Consider the following 25,336-nt stretch of genomic DNA (forward strand, 5'->3'; position numbering starts at 1 on the left):
TAAGTCAGGATGCAGTGTTCATAACAGTATAGTTTATGCAATAGTTTTTAAGCAGCAATGATAGAAGGGACATTTGTATCGAGCCACATACTCACTATATTATGGATGCATTGGAGAGTATATATTAAGACAGTTCAGTTGTGTGTTATTTTGAACATGACCCTTCTCTGAAGACAACAGGACTTACAAGGCTGATCCAGCGCTGTGAGATATCAGGGGCAGGGTGGGACTTTTCTGTACAAAAGAAAAAAATAAAATAAAATAGTGTGAAATAATAAGAAGGACAAAGCTTTATACAGTATGTAGTATACACAAAAGTATAACATAAACACATAAAAAGCCTACCTGTGCCTCAATCTGTAGCCTCAACTTCTTGGCTTTGCTCTGCTTAAAGTAATCCATGATCATCATAGAAGCATAGATCTTTCCAACCGTCATGTCCGTGTCTGGAGATACACATATTCACAGTCATTATGGAAGTACAGCAGATTCATTTACATCAACCAAACCAAACTTTTAACATTGGCCAGTGTAATGGTCATAACACTGTTAGAATAGAAAGGTGTCAATACCTACAGAGCCACTAAAGGAATAAGGTGATGCCAAGATAATTATATGGTGATGCTTTTGCATTTCCACAAGACACTTTGCATGTGCTTGCAAAACTTTTGATGGAAACACTACAAAGCGGGAACAAAAACTGTAAACTTTTGTGAATGAATGCAAAGTTTCTCCAGAGAATGCCATATTTTGAAATAATAATTTGCCATGAATGCAATACGTTTGTAAAATAATTGAAAAATTAATTGTGTCCTCCTCCTATCTCCTATATTTTCCCCATCACTATGTTCCATCAGGGTCTTTGTAAATTACACTCACTGGCTATTTTACCTGTTCAACTGGTCGTTAATGCAAATATCTAATGAGCCAAATTCCATGTAAGCAATGTTCAAATCGAGCACCAGAATGGAGAAGAAAGGTGATCTAAGGTGTATTTACACTTGTCATTAACATGCGATCACCGCAATCCAATCAAGCAGATCGGATCATCAGTCAAACAGGACACAGTTCTAGATGAGCTAGCCTGTGTATTTCAGAAACTGCTGATCTACTGGGATTTTCACATCTCTAGGGTTTAAAGAGAATGGTCTGAAAAAGAGAAAATAAACAGTGAGCAGCAGTTCTGTGGGCGAACATGCCTTGCTGAAGTCAGAGGAGTATGGCCAGACTGGTTCAAGCTGATAGAAAGGCAACAGTAACTTGTTACAACTGAGCTATGGAGAATAATCTCTGAATGTACAACACGTCAAACCCTGAAGCAGATGGGCTACAGCAGCAGAAGACCACACTGGGTGCTACTCCTTTCAGCTGAGAACAGGACGATGACGCTACAGTTCACAGTGGATCGCCAAAACTGGACAGCAGAAGACTAAAAATGTTGCCTGGTCAATTTTTGCTGCAGCATTCAGATGGGAGAGTCAGAATCTGGCAAAACAACTTGAAAGCATGGATCCATCCTGCCTTTGTTCAATGGCTCAGACTGATGATAGTGGTGTAATGGTGTGGGAAACTTGCATCTTGGGACCCTTTGTACCATTTGAGCATCATTTAAACACCAGTCTACTTGGGTATTGTTAATGACCGTCTCCATCCTTTTATGACCATAGTGTATGATCATGTGATGGATACATGGTTTCTTGAACATGAAAATGAATTCACTGTACTCAAATGACCTCCACAGTCACCAGGTCTCAACCTAATAGAGTACCTATTGGTCACATCATGGATGAGTAGCCAACAAATCTGCAGCAACTTTGTGATGCTATCATATTAATATGGACCAAAATCTCAGGGGAATTTTTCCAAGGCAGCTCTAAAAGCAACGGGGATCCAATCTGGTAAGGGAAAGTGGCAAGTGAGTGTATATGGAAGTATAAGTCCTCAATTAATTTGATAACAGGTTGACAACAAGGTGGTTCTGGGCACAAATGTAGATTTGATAAACTATTTTAAAAACTAAACAGAATGCTGGCACATTTATCATAGCAGCTGGCAACAAAGGCAAGTCAATAGTGAGACTACACAGATTCAAAAAATGGAGACAGGTTAAACTAGAAAATGTTATTCTGTCAGAGTAAAACCCTTGTGGGCAGCCCTCCAACAAATAGCACAGTCAACCTAGGTTAAATCATGGCTAAAGGGCATTTGCCTCTTCTGCTCTCCTCTCTCTCCTTCCTGTTGTTTCCTTTCTCATCTACAGTGTCCTGTCTAATAAACACATAAATGGCCAACAATACAACAGAACATAATTTTGTGCGAAAAGACCCTCCAAACAAAAACTCTAAAGTATAGGCCAAGATCAGGGGTGTCCAAAATCGGTGCAGGAGGGTCACGGTCCTATAGAGTTTTGCTCCAATTTGCCTCAACACACCTTACTGGACGTTTCCAGTTTGCCCAGTAATACCTTAATTAACTGGTTTAAGTGTGTTTTTTGGGGGGTTGAACTTAAACTTTGCAGGACACTGGCCCTCCAGGAACATGACTGGACACCAAACCAACAAGGTTAACACCCAATACCAGGTAAAGCCTCGTGATCAACTATAGACCTCAGGATACATCAGATCCTCCATTTTACCCTGCGTGACCAAAGTTCCTCAGGAAGTGGCCAACTCTATGGCCCCTTCTACCATACTTTACAGTCCTAAGTAGTGCCTTTTCGTGTCCTAGTGCTCTTTAAAGATTGTTGCTCTGATATCTTCGTGGACATGCATATCTGATTCTGTAGGAACTATGTTTTGGCTATTGCCTTAAATCCTCTCCTCTTGAAATGCTGAAATCAGTTAGCTTGCGCACTCTTACTGAAGATTGTGCAGCTACAGATCCTAGCTTCTGTAAAGAGTATTGATGATCTGCAGGCTTATTTGTTTAAGAGACCCTGTTTCGAGTATACTCCCGAGTCCTCTGTAGTTATACTCCATCTGTGGAAAGGGTACAGGACAGCCTGAAGTGTTGTCTATGTCTTTTAGGTTGTAGGTAAAGGCTACACCTTGATTTAAGTACTGCAGCAGTACAACTTCTGAGAGCCCCATTATTATTTTCCATTGCAACGGAGTCTCACCTTTGTTAATTGGTACCAGCAGATCCAGAGTCTTTTGGGACAGGTTTGGCCAGATGACACTTATCTCCTTCTGCAATTCGATGTCTAACTGTAGCCGGTCCTCGCCCCCTGATAGGAAACACATGGTGTCAAATAAGAGATGAGTACAGTAGCAGCATGAGTGTGAGTGCTATAATTGTCAACATGCTACTGTTGTTTTAAAGAACCGATTTACAATTCTGACCTCTAGCGATTTTTATCTCCAGTGCGGTGCGGATCAGAGACATCAGTGTGGAGGTGAAGTGAACCGTCATGTCCTCATCCACTGGCATATTCATCAGCACCAGTCTCTGCCAATAGCAGCACAGCATAATAATTAATAATCTAAAATACTTTGGATTTTATTAGTTATTAGTACTAACACTGTTTAAGTTTTTTCTCTGTATTTCAGTAGCATGCAACAAATCCCACTATTTAACAATGAAACACATTTGCAAGATTCAACTTTTCTACCTTGTAGGCAATTTTGGCAGGACACTTCTTTCCCAATCCAAGAGGTGGAGACATGTGGGTTAGCATCTCGTACATGGCTGTGTAGTGAATACGGCCACTGGAGGGGAAAAGCAATGGTTTTCAGTTCTTTGTGATTCTCATATGAACAATGGAGAATAGCATTTATTCTTCTCTATTTTTACATACCTCGCTTCTAAAAAAAATGCTATCAAAATATTTCACATTCTTTTGCCGTTTCCTCTAAACTTCTGAATGTGCACAAAACAAAATACAGTAAATGCAACATAAGTTACAAAACAGTGATGAATAATTTCTCCAGAATGAAAGTGACTGTTTTTATGAGTAAGTCTTTGAGTCATTAATTCAAAAGATTTGCTCAAAAACACCAATTCATTCAGGAACAAAACACCACAACTTTGTGTTTCCAACTATAACTACAGGAGAGCTATTTTTCCTGCAGATCTGTTGTTAACTGCACCAAAACAATTGCCTTTAATTTTCAAGTAATCCTGAGTTATTTCAAATTCAAAAATATCCTCTATTTAATGATAATAGTATAATGAGTTTAATGAGTTCATGGAAACTAATATGATAATTATGAAAGTGAAATAAGAGGGGTATGTTTACGAAAACAGTAATGTTTGGATACACAATAAAAATTAATCACATTTTTTAAAAGAACAAACAAATCACAGTAAAAATCAGTGAATCATTTTTCTACCCTATGACTGCAATAAAGCCTTTAAGAAAAAAATCTCCACAGAACCCAAGCCATGTTTGACAATATACCCTATTCAGAGCACTTACTCTGCAAACTCTGTTTTTATTCGTGATACACCTATATCTTTACAAGAGACAACAAATCTCTCCAGGCCTATGCTCAGTTCTGCATTATACCCACTCTTCTATTAACACCTTCCTTAATGTTTATTTTATCTGAAATGTAACAGCATTAAACAAACAGAATCTAAATTAGCATCTTCGGTGGTCCTAAACAACCAATACTACAATCAATAAATATCATAATTACTGTAATTTTCGAGATGGAAACACGTCACGAATTACAGTAGAATTACAATAGTTCGGCTTGGAACTATTCACACCCTTGGACTCGGACACAGAACTATCACAACCATACTACATGCCTAAACATAACCTCTAATGAATCTGAGGTAGTCAGGTGGCCCAAGTCGTAGCTCTCAGAAAACTCCCACAAGTTGTAATTACGAGCTCTACGAGGACGTGAATGCTTTTTACAAGTTGATATCTTATGATAACGGTAATTACAATATGGCGTACAATACAATATTAACACACACACACACACAAAACCCTAACAACCATGTACTGGAAACTAATGAATACAAAAATCTTTTGAAAATGAATGAATAAAAATTAAATTACAGTTCAAAGTACTTTATCTTTGTCAAAAGATAAATCTGTGGGTACTGAGGTGACTAAACATGCATTAATGAATTCCTTCATCTTACTTTTAAAAAAATATATATAATATTTTAGTTTCTTGACCTTACTGATATTTAATTAGCTTTGGCATGGAAAGATATTACTTTTATTACCTTCAGTCGATCTTTGGTGGTAAGCGTAGAGAAACTGAAACCATCTATATTCTAGTAACCTACAACGAAGTTCAAGTGTTTTAACTTTTTTTTTTTTTTCAGGAGACAACTTTAAAGGGTTGTTTTTTTATTTTTTATTTTTCCGTTAGTGTGTAATATTGCTGTTTGAGCATAAACAATGTCTGCACATTTACAAAGCTGAAAGTTCAATGCAAACTGAGATATCGTTTTTTACCATTCTGGCAGTTTAATGCATACAAAAATGGATGTTAAGGGACTACATCAAGTTACTTCACGAGTTTGTGATGTCACAAACCCAGATAAACCCCGCCCTCGGGAAAAGGCAGGAAAGGGGGAGAGGCCATGTTGTGCTGCTTTAGAGAAGAGGAAGAGAAAACTAGAGGTCCACATAAAAATCTGTTCATATATGAGTCGTGATTCTGTCTTCTAATGAAATCTAATGGATTCACAAGTTTCAAAATCAATGTTTTAAAGCAGCAGTCAATACTCAATACTGTTTCACACGTTCCCCTGCTCTGCATCTCTCTCTCTCTCTCTCTCTCTCTCTCTCTCTCTCTCTCTCTTATTTTCACATAACCACGTGAAGCATTAAACATGGATGCACGTGCAGTTGCCGTACTGTATTAAAGAGTTAACCAGGATAAAAGCTAACAGAAGAAGTAGAACTTACGAATAACAGCGCATATAAAAGTATGAGACAACAACAAATATATAAAAAATAACATGCCTACCATTAAAAGGCGTGAAGTCCTCCTCAATAATATCCTCTGCTTCTCAATCGGGCTCAAACTGATAAGCGATATTAACGATGCCGTTGTTTACAATAAAACCAGAGCACATGCTACTGAAGGTGAGGGGTGGGACGTTTAGACACGTACTAGAGGCGGTTTAGCCAATCACAACACACTGGGCAAGCTAACCAATCAGAGCCCATTGCCTATTTCTGAGGGAGGGGCTTCATAAAATAAAGAAATTATCAGCCCATTTCTCAAGGAAGGGACAGGGCAGTGTGGAATAAAAGTAAATTATGTGAAAAAATAATGTGTTTTTTACAAAAAGAAACATTAACATGTTAAGACTGCACCCCATAAACACAATCAAGCCTATGTATAAAATGAACCACCCCTTTAATTAGGGCTGCAATGACTAATCACTAATGAACTACTGCGTTTGGCTAACCGATACATGTCACAGCACTTACATATAGTTTCTCTTATGCTAGTTTGATTGCTTTTATTGTCACCATTTGTAAACTGCTTTAGATAAATCATCTGTTAAATGACTAAATCTAAAAGTAGTCTAAATTCATAGATTCATAGATTTAATCGCCCTCAGTTTGCATCTGAAAAAGAATATAAGGCCAATTAAAATCTAGTAATCTTTGCATGTCTGTGTGTGTTTGTGAAATTAATCAAATACATTTTCAACAGAATAACTGATTATTTAATTTAAATTAAAAAAATAATTAGTTGCAGCCCAATGAATGCTAATGCGTTGTTTGATATATACAGTACTAACACCACACAGAAGTATGTTAAGGTAGGCATGTACAAACCAACTTTTCTTTAAACAATCAAGGCCCTGTCTTCCTTTTCATCTGACATGACATCATCCTTCCCTTGAAAGCCTGTAAACAGAAGGATGTGGCCTTCAGCTTTACTTACAAGGGTCGCCTATTTGCTCACAGTCATCCACTAACTTCTAAACACTACGCTAAATTCCATCTCAACTCCAGCCCTGGAGGATGCACCAAGATAACCACAAGATTGGCATCCATTAGCCTAGAAGAATTCTTTACTCTCTAAGTATCGACATACTGATGTGCACTAATTGCCATTTGAGGACAGCCTAATTGAAGAGCTCACAATAAGTCCTGAATCCAGTCCTGGCCAGTTTTTGTCATGCCATCGCACAGGAATTCAAGGCCCGTCAGAGACTTTCAGCAATTTCACCTCAACAAAACTGAAAACATCCATCCGTGTCTGATGCGGTGAGCAATGCACCCAAGTGTTCTGTGCATTTTTGGTTCAAACAACTATTCAATTTGATTCAAGCACAAAAAAATGTTATGCCATGAAACTGAACAGAGTTGCATCTGTATAAATGATTAAACCAAGTGAAATCGCAAAGAAACATGATTGTGGATGTTAATGAGCAGCGGGTGCTAGTGAAGTGACTCTATGCATATGACAGTAAAAACAGTAAAAATCATGAGAAACTATATTATATCTGGAATTCCAGTAGGTTAACACTTTGCACTTACCATGCAGCTCGGTCATATTCTCCCCAGATGCGCACAAACTCATCCAGATGATGAGGTCCGAGAATGGAGGAGTCTCGGGTCAAATACTCAAAGTTGTCCATAATCACAGCCACGAACAGATTCAGCATCTTAGGAAAAATAAAGTGGAAATATTCTGGATGTAGACCAAGTGCAAAAATTTCATTAATGTAATATTAAAGAGATAGTCCACTCAAAAATGATAATTCTGTCATCAATTTCTCACCCTCATGTCGTTCCAAACCTGCTTTTTGACAGCCCTCCATAGACAGCAATGTAATTATCACATTCAAGGCCCAGTAATGTAGTAAGGACATCATTAAAATCATCATCAGAGGTTCAACCGTAATTTTATGAAGCTATATGAGATTGTTTTTTTGTGACTGACGTGAAAGAGATTAAGTTGTTCTTTTGGTTTTCTTTGCGCACATTAAGTTTTCTCGTAGCTTCGTAAAATTTCGTTTGAACCCCTGATGTCACATGGATTATTTTAACAATGTCCTTACTACTTTTCTGGGCCTTTGATGTGATAATTACATTGCTGTAAATGCAGGGCCAAAAAGCTCTAGGATTTCATCGAAAATATCTTAATTTGTGTTCCCACGATGAAAGAAGGTCTTATTGGTTCGAAATGACATGAGGGTGATCAATTAATGACAGAATTTTTGGGTTAACTATCCCCTTAAAACATAACTGTAAATAAGTTTTAGGGAGAGTCAGCTACAATGTTTTTTTTATTCTGTAAACAAAGACTCAATTGAAAGATGCACATGAGAAACTACCTCAACAAACACTTAATTACCAAATGCATAAACAAAGGCAATTACTAAAATCTCTTATTTACTAAATAAATTATCTTGTCTTTAAACTAGGCGTTGTTTGCTACCAGTATTGTTGGCTTTTATGACAAATTGTTGTCATATTGTTTATACATACACACATTGACTTGATTAAGTCTCACCAAAAATGAGCTGAAAAAGATGAATGAGACAAAATAGAAATAAGCAAAGTCCGTGCCACAGCCCCCTTCATGATCTGGAGAGATGAAAGGTGGTGGGATTGAAGGGTCCAGTTCACACTCTTTCCCCTCGAGACACGAGAGCATGATCTCCTGCCACGACTCTCCTGTAGCACTCCTGCAAGACACAAGGTAATATATCTACCCAGGAATCAGTCACCAAACACTTCTCTAGTCTTGTAGAAACATAAGAATTAGTAACTGACGGAATTTTCAGGTAGAGGTTAACTCCACATTTCATTAACTATAAACAAAAGAAAGAATGCTGGTTTGATTCTACTTTAAAAAAAAGTAAAAAAAAAAAAAAATCCCCCTCTCTCTATGTTTGGTGATCTTACCTAAAGAGCAGCATCAAGGCACCAAAGAACGTCTTGAAATTGGTGTGTTGATTAATGTGGCTCTCGTCATTCAATTTAATATTACCAAAAACCTAAATAATAAGATAAGAGAGATTATTAGAATCAATCTATAAAAATATAGAAATGATTTTGTATTACTACTCAAGAACCCAGACTAGCAGGGTTTTGATTCTTCTAAATTTCTGGCATGTTGTCAAAAATAGAAATAATCATCTAAATGTGTGCCCTAATAAAGTCTGGGGAAAAAAGAAAGACTGCAGAATTTGGTTAGGATTTAAATAATGCCAAAATACAAGTACATTCTGATGTTAGGGGAAGTATTCATCCAATATCGTTAAATTATGAAGTTTATGGGTAAAGTTTACATCATTCTGATAACTGCCAATACATGATATGAAAAACTTACTTGCATGCCAATAATGGCATAAATGAAGAAAAGCATGGCAATGAGAAGGCAGACATATGGAAGAGCCTGAAACAAGAAGAGAGTGAAAAGAATGTTGTACAAATAGTTTATTTATTCATTATTTTTCTTTGCTTCATTACATGTTATGTATATATATATGCATTCAAATATATTATATATGCATTCAGTACAAAATATGATATTACCTTGAAGGACTGAACAAATGTCCACAGCAGAATCCGTATTGTGTAGCCTTGTCTCAACAGTTTAATGAGTCTAGCTGCCCGGAAAAGCTTCAGGAAACTCATATTGATGGTGTTCAAAGACTGAATAAAAAAATGTTTTAAGGATCTTTAGATATGTATTTACTGAAAAGACAAGTAAAAAATGGCCAGAAACCCCAGCACTGATACACACTTCTGATTCATATACTAAGACCACTACATTTGAAATATTCCTACCTGTAAATCTACCACAATTTCAGTAATGCTGCCCAGCACAGTGATGAAATCAAAGATGTTCCATGTATCACGGAAGTAGTTCTGTGAGATCAGACCAGAGTGACAGTAATGAAAAGCAAGTAAATCAATTCAGGTGCATTAAAAATGCTTCTTCTTTTAATTATACTCATTAAAGGGATAGTTCGATCAAGAAAGAAAATTTGCTGTCCTTTTAACATGAATGTGATGTCATAAAACTCACCATGAACCCAAAGGCGAAAATCTTTAAGATGCATTCCAGAGAGAAGAGCACAGTGAAGGCAGTGTTGAGGTGCTTCAGGACGATGTCGTAGGCAGCTGGAGCCGAGTGGTACTGAAAAGCATTTACGATTATAAATCACACATGCATAAACCACAAAATATCTCATTCAAGCAAAATCAGATATGAAAACCAAGACCAAATACATAGCTTCACTTCAGAGTCTTCAGAACTTAAACTAAGATATTCTGACTCGCTCTCTGACTCTCCCATAGACAGCAATGTAATTAACACAGTCAAGGTCCAGAAAAGTAGCAAGGAGATCATTAAAATAATCCATGTGACATCAGGGGTTCATCTGTAATTTTACAAAGCTAAATAATAATAAAGAATAATAAAGAATAAAGTTTTTTTTTTCTTTGCGTGTGTCACAGTGTCTGGGTTGTGTTCCCTGGGTGTCCACTAGGTGTCCTCCGTTCCCACGGTGTCTGTCATCTCATCACTTCCTGTTCCCTTATTTGGTCACCTTCCTCCTTGTTTTAGTTAATTGATTGTTCCCCACCTGTCTCCAGTTTCCCCATTATCCTTCTGTGTATTTATACCCGGTCTGTCTGAGTCTTTGTCACGGAGTCCTGTCGTATGAATGATGCTTTCCAGAGTCTGCTCTTCCCGTGGGTTTTTGTTTGTTTTTATGTTTTTGGAATTTCTGGTTTTTGACCCTGCCTGGACTGTTTACTCTTTTGGATTGCCCCTCAAATAAACCTCGCACCTGCATTTGGATCTCTCCTGTGTTTCTTGTATCACCGTACGTGACAGCGTGCAAAAAGTATTCTTGTAGCTTTGTAAAATTACAGTTGAACCCCTGATGTCACGTGGATTACTTTAACAATCTGCTTGCTACAGTACGTTTCTGCACTTTGATTAATTAATTTGGTTAATTACATGGGAGGGTCAGAGAGCTCTCGGATTTCATCAAAAATATCCTAATTTAAATTTTTACGCATTTGGAACAACATGAGAGTGCGTAATTAATGACAGAATTTTCATTTTGGGGTGGAGTAACCCTTTAACAGAATGCATTCCTAGCTGGGATATTATATGTTGAAAGGTGTACCTTCATCATGAGCACTACTGTGTTGAGTGCAATCATGACTAGAACCGTGTACTCGAATGATGGCGACACCACAAAGTGCCATAATCGGTACTGGAGGGTCTGTCTGTTCTGAGGCATGTATCTCGTCAGGGGTTTTGCACTGATAACAAAGTCAATGCATGCCCGCTGGAAGAGGGAGATAAGTTTGTTATTTTTTCATGCTTAGATCAGACTCTCAATGCCTTTAACATTACTTAATGATGTTAATAAAACCTAGCTATGAGGAAACAATATGAAATAGCTTGATGTGTAATATAGTATACCAAATATTGGAGTCGTAAATGTACTGTATATGCACCTCGTTTTTCTCCAAGTTGCACTCCTCCATCATTTTGTCTCCCTGCTCCTGGAATGTGATGATGATGAGAGCAACAAAGATGTTGACAAAAAAGAAGGGGAAAACCACAAAGTATATGACATAGAAAATGGACATCTCCATTCGGTTTCCTCTGCTTGGGCCGTGGTTTTCTTCAGTCACATCCACTGAGTGTTGGAGAACTCTGTAGAAAGCAATACATCCAATGAATTCAACAACACCAACAACAAAAACTCACCTTTTGCAGTTTATTTACTGCTACATGAACTCAATAGGATGTTTGTTTTCCCAAAACATGGCTCTGTTCTCGTTTACCAAACCAGAGGACATTTCTAGGCACTGGGTAAATTCTATTGTGGTGAACTGAAACATTTTTGGCTTTCCAAATAAAGAACAAATACATGAATGTGTTGGTCAGAAGAGAGAAAGATGCCATTGACACACTCTTTCTGTAAATGTGTGCCAAAGTAACATAACTCAGTGTAGAGTGTTACAAATGTACATTACGTTTTGTTAATTGCTTAATTTATGATGGAAACGCATCATCACAGTCTGTGAAAAGGGTCCATTTTCAGTATTTAAAATCTGCAGCATTAAATCTCGTCCTGCTTCTTCACAGACATGCTACTCAACCCACACTCAATTCATCAATGACAGTCCACATTATTTTCCCTGCCTTTTCAACCACCGATTCCTGGCATCAGCTATTGAACAAACATCTTTCCACATGGATCCCAACTCAACATTAGTCTCAGCTGTAACACTGTAACATACGAATCATAACAAACAGATGTGGCTCGCCAATACAGGGTCTAAACTTATTAATGTACTCCAGAAATACAAGTCTTCAGACAATCCATACTTTCTGAAAATAAGTTGGCTGGCTGCTTATAGAGATTAATGTGCACCGCTTTGATAGTATGCCAATAATTACCAAAGCTGGAGAAAATGGTTGTAACAAGATACGATCTGTTATGAAATCTGCTCAAAGGTGTGGGTTCAGGAGATGTTTAAACAGCTGTTATCCAGACTGTGCACACAGTTTATTAATGGATGCAATTAGCAGCATCACGTCTCTCATAACTGCATAACCTTGAAGAAATGTTGAAGGGGAGGCTCATCTTTCTAAGCTCTATGAATCTCCTACATAAATCAAATGATGGAATAAAATCATTTTTAAAAAACAGTGCTAATAAAAATACAATTGCTTGCCCGGTCCTGCAACATTTTGCAACAACTATAGTTCTCTGTTTTTGACGGGTTTGAAGTTGGATTGAAAAATAGAAAGAAGAAAAGACCATTGGTTACATTTCCATTTCTTTAAAAGTCTGGAAGTTTTTCCTGGGTTTGCTCGCACACAGTTTAGTTCAGAGGTAGTTCGTTCCAAGCATCTTGGAGAAGATGCCACAGATCTTCTGTGGATGAACCCCAGACTGACTCGAAGAGGGTGAGATCAGATCTGCGTGGGCCATACCATCTGTTGTGGGACTCCTTGTTCATACGAGAATTTCACTGGATTATAACAATATTTGCAAAGGAAAACACTGGCATACCTAAACATGAAAACCGTCTTAAAACTAATGTTTTTATGTCACATCTAATGTGCAGAAGATGTCGCATAGTTCTTAAATGTTTCAAGGTTTAAGAACATTTCTGGAAAGGTTCCGGTAACTGTCGAGTGATTTTGTTCATTCACACTCCCGAAAGCTTTCACAACGTGACATCTATTGTGCTCGCCGAGAAGCCCAGCTCTTTCACGTTTGACATTTGCCAACATTTCTGGCATTCTGGATCCGATTAGCATTTCCACAGAAGGCTGTCTGGTAGTTTAACTGCATTTTTTCTGGAATCAAAGCCCAGTGCTTTATTCTGATGGCATTCACTCCTCTGATTTCGTTTAGTTTAATAAGCACTAAAACCTTGTTAACATATTAATTTATTTAAAATCTCATTTGAATATGGTCATTATATTCCATTCACCATTATGTCTTTAAACAGGCACTTACAGTATGCACAGTGAAAAGCATTATCAACATATTTGATCAGAAGTATTCACCTCTACATGGCCATTCACCAGAGGAGGTTTAGGAAACCTGTCTGACACCAAACCATAGAAAGATAAATCTCCACTGACACACATTTCCTTGGCAGATGTGTTACAGATACTTGAGGAGACAGGAGAACAGCCTTCCATCAATAGCCCAGCACTGACAAAACTGGTCCTTGCAGGAAAGTCTCTATTCCTCTCAGAACAATCTTTGGAGCTGACCAAAAATGCATCATGTTGCCAAATGCTCAAAAAAGTAAGAAACATCCAGGCCTTCCTATTGAGTGCATTACTGCCAGGCCACTTTTCAGCAGCGCTGGTTCTGGAAGTATTTTTCTAATTCACTTGTCCCATAGGGATTTGTTTTAAAGAGCTATAAGCAATGAATCAAACCAAACATCAACAAGAAGAATCACAACACTTCAAACTTAGATTTGAAACAAAAATATTGAGAAAATCTACCACAAATAAATAAGACCGTGCATTAACGTCTTTAATCATGGACAGAAACTACAATTCCCATGAAGCACTGTGAATGACATAATATATTTAAAAGCAATTGAGCAAAAATAAAACAATCCATTCGAAGAAGTTGTTCGTAAATATAGAAACCATATATTTTAAGTCTATCTCAAAATATGTATGCATACTTAAATGTGACCCTGGACCACAAAACCAAATCAATTTTGAGAAATTGAGATTTATAAATCCTCTGAAAGCTGAATAAATAATCTTTCCAATGGTTTATGTTTTTTATGATAGGACAATATTTAGTCGAGATACAACTATTTGAAAATCTGGAATCTGAGGGTTTTGAACGAATCGTGATTACATAATTTGAAGTGCATCATGTGAGTGGGTGGAGCTAAATATCTAACTTTCCGATTGGTGGAATTTTCTGTACTGCATCATGGGTAGTGTAGTTTTTTCACCAGGGTTTTAGATTATTTTAAACATAAGTTGAAATAACACAAACTGACAGCTTCAACAAAAGCATATTCCTTCAACCCACAGTAAGTCTGTCTTCAAGCTGTTATAAGATACTTTAACAAATCAGTTTCCCTATGGAGAAAAAGAATAACCCAACTGTTCACTCTATAACCCTACTCCACACAGCCATTAGGAATTGTGACCTGATATATTAACATGTTTATTAAGTGTTCTGAAGCCTAATAACAAGACAAGCCGAGGTACTAATTTTAAATTGTAATGAAATATACAAAAGTCTGGTGCAGTATATAAAGGATGGACATACTGTGGCCAGCCCTCTCCTGTGGACACAGTGAAGAGCGTCAGAAGAGCCCAGAGGACATTATCATAGTGAAACTCGTGTCTCCTCCACTCCCGCTTCTTCACCTCCTTCCTGTCCCTGCCATAGTCGATGTAGTAGCCTCTACACCACACAAAACCATTCAAACCACAGACAAACAAACAAGACATCCATGGAAGAAGAAGAATCAATGCACAGTTTTATCAGGGTTACTTTGAAAGCCGCTTTAGATAAAAACATCTGCTAAATGGCTAAATGTAAATCAAATAGTAATCAGTGTAAACTGTTTCCTTAGTACTGTAAATGCAAAAAATTTTATAGTTACTTGAGTAAGATTACAAAAGCATAGATCATATATCTTACAATAACATTCTATATTATTTAGACAGATCATATTTAATTGATTTAAATGATTATATGATTAGCATAATTATATATCTTTGCAACAAACACAGCAGAGACAAGCATTAATTTTGGCATTTTATATGTTTCCCCAAAATCATTGCAGGTCCTTTGCTTAATGTAATAATGTATACAGCTACATTTGCATTATTAGCCATTGTCCCTTGATTAAGGCATGCTACATATATTGCATTAAATAAAGCAACAAGAATAAAGTTCAATTTTTTCATTAGAAAAGTACTTACCCACTTTTTTTCATTTACTCTTGAAAGTACACATTTTCCACAACTAATAATTGTAACAGTAAAAATATTAATTCGTCACTCCCCACCTCCCATATACAGTATATATAAAGCTCTTACTGGCATTCCTTTTGCGTGCCCATCGATCCGTCGGTACAGTAGAAGAACTTTCCCTTGAAGAGCTGCACTGCAATCACAGCAAAGATGAACATGAAGAGCTGGTAGACGATGAGGATGTTGAAGACGTTCTTCAGGGATGTGACCACACAATCGAACACAGCCTGCAGGACAACAGAAATAACCATCATATCACACATCCCTCCTTAAACAGATCTTCAACCGGCAATGCAAATGAGATAAGATTCATATTTTGCACAATGATGCATTCCAGAACAGTATATTATCCAATGCAATCAACATCACAATTTTACCTAAAGCCTTAAATTCATGTTTAGTCATTAAATTCGTGCAAACTGGATCATGATGCACATGTCTAGACTTTTATTTGCAAGTAATCAAATCAAACGTTTATGGGGGTTTTTAGGCAGTACAGTCGTTTTCTAGCATGCTGGTTGCTATAGTAATGGTATCAAGTCAATCCCATGTGACTTTGCTCTACAATGACTGGAAACTGAAAGCTGACAGAGATGAAGCTTTCTTTCTTTCATACGATCTCTGAATGCTTCACTAACAGTTAGGTTTACGGGTTGATCTGCTGGACCTCATGCTTATTTTTCACTTCCAAACCAGTCTAATTTGTACAAAATCACCTTCTTGTAAAGCAGATATGTTTTCTCAGGGGATGGGGTTGGATCTGAAGGGCACTAGGCCTGTAACTTCACATTTCTATGTCATCTCTCAAGATCTCTGATTCAATTATGGTTTAGTTAAATCGTCTGATGATAATTATCATAATGCTGGCTCTGTAAATGACTGCATATTGATTTAAAACGAAAAATGTCAAGTACTGCATGTTATATTTAGCCTACTTTTAATTATTCACAGAGGGATTACTCATATTTAGACAGCGGAGCATCCTGATTAATTCACTCATTCATTAAATTGTGTGTGTTTTTGTGAGACTGTTTCAAAGGAATATAATTGGAATAAGACATTTATTTCTTACCTAGAGTTTCTGTGTTTGAAATACATAACATCACATATGTTATGTGAGTCTATGGTACATTAGTTTATTGCCACAGCAAAAGTAGATGGAAGAATAAAACAGACTAAAAAATAAATAAATACAGAATCACATTAAATGTGGGATGAGATTTAGCGCAGGAGGAACCCAAGACTTAACTTTTGAGACTCAAAGAAATGACTAATAATGTCCTTTACATCCTTTAGTAAATTTAAACCTGTTACATAATGACTATGCAATGAATTGAAAGCATTGAGTTTTAGTCTTTTGGAAGAATTTGTTTGCAATTATCACATGTGGAATGAAAAAGTGTGAATAAAAAAGTTTATTTTTTCTTAATATTCAGAGTAGGCATAGTCACAAATAAGTGATAAAACACGTAAACATAAGTGAGAAGAGAGTTAAATTGTGCAATCAGGTTTTATTTTATTTATTTATTTTTAGCTACAAAATGAAAAGAAGTGTGAAAGAGCAGAAACCTTGAGCTTCGGAAGTCTTTTGATGGTCTTGAGGGGACGGAGAACTCGGAGAACCCGTAAGGACTTAATGGTCTTGATGTCTCTGCCTTTGTTGTTTCTGTGAATAACAAAACATATTATATTTTAAAAAAATGTATGTTTTGGGGGGAGAAATCCAACCTGCACAGCTGTCAATAACTTAGAGATGTATATCGAATTCATCCAAATATTTAAAATCAATTAAATATAAGATTAATTAAAAAAAAAAGTTTTGCATGATGCAGCATCTTTGCTGCTAGATATCGGTATAAGCTGACTGACATCATAAATAAAAACCTAAGTACTACAAATTAGCCACAGCATCACATTTTCTAAATCTTAAATGATGTTTAGTGAAGGAACAACCCAAGGCCTATATTTCCAGACTCACAAAAAAAACTAATAATGTCCTTTACATGCATCAAAGGACTTTAAGCATGCATTAAAGTATATTTGTATTATATTTTTAAACCTGTTATTCAGGGACTATGCAATGAAAGACATTTTTATAATGTTTGGATATTAAAAGCATTTCACATGATTCACATGAACAAAACATGAAGTGGCTCTTCAGGCTTGAACTGCACTGATGGTAGGAACATTTCTTATTATGGTACATACTTATGAGTAAAAAGGCATGATTAATTGCATATTTAAATAATGAATCATACTATTCATGTTAAACTGACAGCAACCTAGTGCATAACCTAAGAATGTGTAGGCATTGCTGAAATAGTTAGTGAATGAGTGAACATTTTAGGTCAGTGAATACAAACATGGATCAGACATCACAATATTAACACACACATGAATAAATGATGAACTGAATTCATATTAGAATGGACAGACAATGTGACAAATGAGAAGCATCTGTTATTACCCCATTAAATTCCTGGCAGCCACAGAGATACAATCCAAACAACAACAGAGAAGCATTAAAAGAGAAAGAACACATGTAAAGCCATTAAACAATGCACCAGAGCAGATTTATGAACGTCTGGGAAATCCTTTTATAGAAATACTTCCTTGAATAACAACACACACATGCTTAACAAGATAACAAGAATAACCCGTAACATTCTGATCAATTATTGAGCAATAATGGTGTTATCTGGTGCATGTGTCTCATGCTAGGCAGCTTTCAGATCATGTTAATAAGCCTGGACTGCATGATTTTAGAGCTTCTCTCAAGGGTTTCCCAAATAGATTATTAAATTTAGGACACCATCATTTTTTATTTTTATAACTGATGCTATTTAAATGTATGTTTAAGATCTATATTCCTCCAAACGATACCATGTATTCTAACTATATATGTGTGACTTCCATCACAGTTTTAGTTTATTAGCAAGCATTCAAGAGTTTCACTTATATAACTTAAATGAGGTGCGACCAAAGTCCAGCCCACGGGCTCATGGCCTGCTCTGAATCAGCCCGCAAGATGCTTTAAAAATAGACCAGGATTTGGCCCACTATTAAGAAAGCAAATCAAATTCATAGACTGCACTTTATAAGTCTATACCACATACAGCCAAATCTCACAGCACACCACCTCCACTAGTGCAGTCGCCACCGGCTTCTTCTTCTGCCTCCCGAGCTTCACCGGTGAAGCGGATCACAGAAAGAATAGACATTCTTTGCCTTGTCATACATATGCTATACAGTTTTTGCATACAATCCTATGAATAAAAATGCTTCACGATGCCATAGAAGAAGCTTTTTTTCTAAATGGTTGCATAAATAACTTTCAGCATATGAAGAGCCTTTCTGTGTCCCAAAAGGTTTAAGCAGTCTTGTATTTTGCACACACTGTAGAGTTTATACAAAGCCAAATCCAGTGCACAATGGATTATAATCAAAGCCCAGATTGCATTTACATTTACACATGTGGCATGTGTATATATACAGTATATATAGATATATAGATATATAGATATACAGTATATTAGGGGTGTAACGGTTCACAAAATTCACGGTTCGGTTCGATGCGATACACTGACTTCGATGCGCTTCTGCCCGAGCGCTTTGGAAAGGAGGAGAAAGACGCGCCTAGCGTTTTCCACGCGTTTTTAGGCGCGATATGTGAACGGCCCCTAAGGCGCTCGCTCACTCAGCACGCGCTGAAGGCTTGTTGCAAAATGTCTAATGCATTTAACAGACCAGAAATAACCAACAGGTCTGGTGTTTGAGTGCACTTTGGATTTCCTGTAAGCTATAATGGTGATTATAGAATGAATGGTAAATAGTAAGATATCCGCGGCTATAACGTAAATGTAACGTAAATGTAGTCTTTCACCCTGTTTGAGTCAGTTGGAAATATCTGTCTAAATGCTGCGGGGATAGTTTGCTGCGTGTATGTTTCTCCTTTTTTCCATCTTTTCCCAGATACTGACACACTAAGGTGATGTCAGCGTAAATGAGTTGACATGTTTTAAGTATTCCCGCTGGTGTTATTTTTTTTATTATTTTTATTTTTTATTCCCGCTGGTGTACCCTTGTCATGTAGCAGATGCGACATACTGTTGTTTTTTTATCCACCACTCTCTTGCCATCACCATTATAGCTTAAAGGGAATCCAAAGTGCACCCAAGCACCAGACCTGTTGGTTACTGGAGGATCTTCTATTTCTGGTCTGTTAAACGCATTGGCTATTTTGCAACGAGCCTTCAGCGCGTACTGAGTGAGCGAGCGCCTGCTGAGTAGCCTAACATAAACATATAAGTTGGTGTTTTTTTCTTCTTCGGGGGTGTCAGGGCCAGGGGCGTTGCCTGTTACGTCGTTTGGGTTATTGGGCTACCTTGTTGAACGCATATCATTATATTTCACTTTTTTTTTCAAATATAATTAATTAGTCCAACTAACCGTTCGGTACATAATGCGTACCGCGTAACGAACCGAAAGCCTCGTACCGAACGGTTCAATACGAATACGCATATCGTTACACCCCTAATATATATATATATATATATATATATATATATATATATATATATATATATATATATATATATATATATATATATATATATATATATATATATATACATACACACACACACACACACACACACACACACACACACATTGTAGACACATTTGATCTACAGGTCACAGTAAAATTTTATTATACAGATTATGTTATCAACCCAGGCTCACTGAAAAAAAACAAATCTGTTGCAACATTTCTGCAAATCTTTAGATATTATGCTTCTTGCATGTTTCACAACATTTTCAAACTGAGTGGTGTTTAAAAACCCATGTTTAGTTTTTTTCTGGTGAGTGATGCTAAAAGGTTGTACCCTCATGCTCTGTATCGCAAGTGCAATACTGTACTAGGTGAGCGACCGAGCAAGTTTACATCAGAAAAGCCAAACATTCGGTATGTGATGCAAAAAACGTTGCTGATGCTTTACAGCCTCAACAGTTCCTTTGCAAACTGCAGTGAATCGTATGCATTGGTAGTTTTGAAGTTTTGCAATTAGACAGTTTTTAAAAATGAGCCTGTGCTGAAAGTTATCTGGTATCTGGAGTCTGGCATTCTCATATGTCTCTAAAAAGTCCAGATGAATCTGACTGTATGTAAACAACTTGGCTTATCACACAAGGAAGATGGATCTCATTTGAAATACTTACGTCAGTGCAAAGGCAAATAAAGCTCCAACCACCACAATAAAGTCTAGAATATTCCACAAATCACGGAAATACGACCCATCATGAAGAATGAGGCCCTGGTCGATCATCTGTGTAAAATGGCATAATGCACAATTATACAGAATTTGTCTCTATATTTTCTACCTATATGTAAAATTCTATGTATGTCTGTCTACAGTATATACTTCAAATACTTTCAAATATCATTGACATGAACTGTTTCTGTGACAGCCATAGATTATGGAGACAGAACAGTCTCAAAATAAATGAATATACAAAATAAGATTATTACATAATAAAACAAGTATATCTCCAAATAACAATTCATATATTAATTACCAAATTTACATTCAAATTGACTTAAAATGCATCCAGGTAGGCACACGCTTCATATGCCCACAGCGAGTTCTGATTGGTCAATGGAGATGCTTAAATCTGATTGGATAAAAGAGTATGACAGAAACACAAATGAATCAAGACCTGCCATTAAAGTCTTAAAATACACACGCTCATACAAGAAAAGTCACGCATGTGACGATTTGCTAATGCAGATTCAACAAACATTTTCTACATTTAAACTTCCAAAACTTTGTGTGCATGCTTGTATATATGTTTTGCATTTGTGAAATGCATTTTGTGAATGTCAATTTGATTATGAAAATATTAACTTAATTGATTATGGATAATTAATTTATAATTAATTTTTATTTTTATTTTCTTTAATGCATACATGGATCTTATTTTGTAAATAAGTTTATTTTGAGACTATTCTGGCTCCAAACTCGACTGTAGAAGCTATACAGTAAAACAGAGTTTAAAGTTAAATGACAACTTTGAAAGGCAGGGTTTAGCAAAAATAAATAAATAGACAAATACATTTTAAATAACGTTTGAAGTAGCAAAGCAGTTACCTTTATAATCATTTCAAATGTGAAAACGCCAGTGAAAACATAATCAAAGTATCGAAGGATCTGTAAACACAGTAAACAAACCTGTCACAATGTTGTTTTAAAGTCAAAATACTCATTAGTCATTACATGAGACATTAAGTTTGCAATATGGGAAATATAATGGTTTACTTTGTTCCTCTCTGAATTGGCGCAAACAGGGTCTTCAGCAGCCAGTGCAATGCTGCTGGCCACAATCACCAGGAGAATGGTCATCTCGAAGTAGCGCAGGGTCACCACATAGTGGCAGATCCTCCTGATACTGTAGTTAGACAAGGAACATGATTTTAGATGTTAGATTTGCCCTGTCCTATCATGCATGGGATACGGTACAAAAGGTAAAGGTGTGGGATCATGTAAAAATGGCAGCTTACGGATTTGTGCTTTTGAAAATGAACATGCTGTCTGGTGTGTCGGGTTTGGGGGCAGTCGACTGTTCACCTCCATTCTCAACATCATCATCATCATCATCATCATCTTCATCATCATCATCGTTTCCATTATCAGCTTTGTCTGGGTGGGAGGCCTCCACGTCTTTGAAGCTGACTGTGACGAGTCAAATCAAGACAACAAAACAAATATTTCAGAATTTTATTTGCAGCAGGGTTTACATCCTAAACTTAAATATTGACTTGCATACAGTAAAACTTTCTGGCAATGAGTAGTGAAATTAGATGTGACTGACTGTGTAACAAGGACATCTTAAAATTAGGTAAGCACCATTGAATTTTTTTTTTTTTCAAGGGTACTGTTTTTTAACTTAATTCACTTTGTTGTTCCCACTATTTAAAAGTATTGCACCACACATCAAAGTAGCTTTTTAGTAATTGTAGATAGAGCATACCCAAGCATAACAAAATGTGTAAATCTTTCTTTTTTTTCCTTTTTTTTCTTTTTTACTTCAGGTTTGGGGTTGTAAAGAAAAACACTATAATTATTTAAAATATTGTGCTTTCATTTTCATCTCGTTTGGCACACAAATGTATCTAGCTGTGTAAAATGCAAAAAAAAAAAAAAAAAAAAAAAAAAAAATGGTTATTGGTATATTCAATAATTTCAGTAAATATTGCTCTGACTAAACTAGCATTTCATTTTTGTTGACAAAACTTATATTTCAGTTGGCAAGAAGTTCCACATTAAACCAAATATCTTCTTCTCTCTCTTTTTTTTTTTAACACAAGACCTGAAACAACATTAAAAGTGATTTGTCACAGAATAATTTATTATGGAAGCTTTTTCCAGACCAAAATGTTTTTTTTTTATTATTATTATTTGAGAATAACTGACTACAGGTTATTTGCGGTAAGATGAAATTTAAAGAGAGTGTGCAATTTTGGGCCTGTGTTGGTTTCTGTCTTAAAATTTCACAGTTTTGACCAGGTTGGACAGGGCAAATTGTCTCAGGTTCATGGAGAGTTTGGGCTTCAAAGTAAATATGACCAAATACTTCCTATCTACCTACAATTCCTCATGAGGCCACAGGAAAGAAGTTGTTAATGGCATTAACATGGTTGTTAAAGCATCACCACTGATGGTGTAGACTACATGATAGAAGTTTGTATGGATTGTATTCATACTGTATGCATGCATACTTTATGGAAGTACTTTCATGCAGTAACAAAATAAGTCCTTCAACAAATGTAACAAGCTCTGAAACTGTGAATGGAGTGGAGTAAATATATCAGACTGCAAATGACTGGCAAGTGTGTTGCATGTCTCAAAGTTAATATGTTTGGGTATTCACTAAACATGAATTAACATGCACATATGAAACTTTATTTCTAATCTGTCAGTGTGCTTTATGTTTCTGTTTGATATGTTGTGTGATTAGATTGTCTGTTGCTAGGTGCCAGTGCCGTTTCTAGGCATAGGCGAGCTAGGCGGTTGTCCAGGGTGCCACCAGCTGAAGTGGTGCCAATGAGCGCTCATACTGGAACTGCATTGCTACATTTTATCAGGGTTGTGATGAAGAGTGGCATGGTCATCCTGAAACATGACTGCTGCCCCACTGGATCCCCCAACATCATTGGGCTAGAGTACTGTCATACTGACGATGCCTGTATGCCATTGGATCAGAGCATTATCAGTTGCTGCCTGATTATGATGCAATAAAGCTAGGTTCAAAGGCTGATTTAAAATATTGGTACAGTAAGTAAAGTGCACAAAATCAGTATTTTGTTTAGGCAGTATTTGAGGCAGTTGATAAATCATGTTGTGAGATTTGTCCAAAAGGTGTGCATTTTTGCATCACTGTATTATTATAGGATCAGTATGTCGCGTAATATTCCCATATAAACTTTAACAGCCAGTTAAAAATATTGGTATTGTAGAATTGGCTAATTAACAAGATCAGTACAGACTTTATTAAACCGCTTTGTCAAGTGGGCAGCTGTGTGCTAATGGTTGGAGAGTTGGACTTGTAACCTAAAGGTTGCAGGTTTGAGTCTCAGTGCTGGCAGGAGTTGTAGGAGGGAGGGAGTGAATGAACAGCGCTCTCTTTAACCCTCAATACTCAAGGCTGATGTCCCCTTGAGCAAGGCACTGAACCCCAGTTGCTCCCTGGGCACTGAATCTATAGCTGCCCACTGCTCCGGGTGTGTGTTCACGGTGTGTTCACTTCTCACTGCTTTGTGTGAACTTGGATGGGTTAAATGGTTAGCACTAATTCAGAGTTTGGGTTACCATACTTGGCAAATTTCATGACTTTCACTTGCACTTCTAACAGCATTAATGGGAACAGTGTCATTCACATGGAGGACAGTGGGGAAGTTCACGTCTAGCAAAGGATTAAGTAGCTGCATTGATTATTTTTTATGCCACTGATCAGGCTTTTATATGTAGTTCGGAGAAACAAAGGGTTTTATATGGTTGTCTGAAATAATAATGTAATAACTGACACTTTAAATCAATGTTTCAAGCAACAACAACAAAACAATTCAACAAAAAACAGATAAATACAAAAAGTAGCCAATGATAATATTTAAACGTATCCAAATGTTATAAAACCGATTTATATGTGATTTATGTGCAATGTCTTAGGGATTGTTACATATGGCTATACAGGCATCTAGTGGCAACACAATATTACAGTTAATAAATTGTGCAAAATGTTTATCTTAACAGTCAATTTACAAATACTGAATCTGAATCTCCACAAATTAGTGTTGTTACTATGACAAACATTTTGAATGTGACAAGAAACTGGTGTCTGAAAAGAATTATATGATTTATCTCCAAGGTTTTGTTTGACCATGATTACCTGTGATTGTTTTCATCCGAAATGCATTTGGATTTTTGCTTTTATTACAGGTTGGAAGCCATAAACCTGAGCCCACTGAGTAACTTTTTTTTCTTGTGTTGGGTTTGGGCGCTACATGGCTTCTACTGTAGATTTTTTTGCAGTGTGAATGTTAACCTAGATTTCACACAACACCCAGCACGAAACCCACTAAAGCAATGGAACAGAATACTCTAAAGACAAACTGCTCTTTACTTTCTGAGACAGCCGAAGAAGCTTAGATTGCCACAGGCATTGATGACCCAGTTCTGTGTCTCTATTAATGAATGTGTCCTCACTTTAGTGAATTATCTGCTCTGCAAACAGAATCAATGGCTGCTGTCCACCCCCTTCCTTCAGGACTCAGGACTTCAGCAGCTGAACTACTTCATTGTAAATCAACACTGTTGCACTGTGAC

At 36.7% G+C, this 25,336-nt stretch overlaps 1 protein-coding gene across 2 annotated transcripts in view; it reads right to left on the reverse strand.

The window, feature by feature from the left end:
- cacna1eb (calcium channel, voltage-dependent, R type, alpha 1E subunit b) overlaps positions 1–25,336 on the reverse strand; it is a 79,027-nt gene that overhangs the window by 3,870 nt on the left and 49,821 nt on the right. Inside the window, exons 21-42 of one of the 2 annotated variants that reach the window (XM_026207060.1) lie at positions 22,015–22,186; positions 21,773–21,902; positions 21,605–21,664; positions 20,676–20,782; positions 17,923–17,934; positions 17,025–17,121; positions 15,522–15,682; positions 14,743–14,880; positions 11,423–11,624; positions 11,086–11,250; positions 9,975–10,085; positions 9,734–9,814; positions 9,479–9,598; positions 9,273–9,338; positions 8,846–8,937; positions 8,451–8,625; positions 7,472–7,599; positions 3,611–3,707; positions 3,342–3,447; positions 3,119–3,226; positions 346–446; positions 188–234 (exon numbers count right to left, since the gene is read on the reverse strand). In XM_026207060.1, the coding sequence (XP_026062845.1) occupies positions 188–234; positions 346–446; positions 3,119–3,226; positions 3,342–3,447; positions 3,611–3,707; positions 7,472–7,599; positions 8,451–8,625; positions 8,846–8,937; positions 9,273–9,338; positions 9,479–9,598; positions 9,734–9,814; positions 9,975–10,085; positions 11,086–11,250; positions 11,423–11,624; positions 14,743–14,880; positions 15,522–15,682; positions 17,025–17,121; positions 17,923–17,934; positions 20,676–20,782; positions 21,605–21,664; positions 21,773–21,902; positions 22,015–22,186 (2,476 nt within the window). The remainder of the gene's footprint in view (positions 1–187; positions 235–345; positions 447–3,118; positions 3,227–3,341; positions 3,448–3,610; positions 3,708–7,471; positions 7,600–8,450; positions 8,626–8,845; positions 8,938–9,272; positions 9,339–9,478; positions 9,599–9,733; positions 9,815–9,974; positions 10,086–11,085; positions 11,251–11,422; positions 11,625–14,742; positions 14,881–15,521; positions 15,683–17,024; positions 17,122–17,922; positions 17,935–20,675; positions 20,783–21,604; positions 21,665–21,772; positions 21,903–22,014; positions 22,187–25,336) is intronic. The other variant, XM_026207061.1, reaches the window with a different exon arrangement.

The sequence above is a fragment of the Carassius auratus genome, chromosome 27, assembly GCF_003368295.1.
Source record: "Carassius auratus strain Wakin chromosome 27, ASM336829v1, whole genome shotgun sequence".
In the NCBI taxonomy this organism is placed as follows: domain Eukaryota; kingdom Metazoa; phylum Chordata; class Actinopteri; order Cypriniformes; family Cyprinidae; genus Carassius; species Carassius auratus.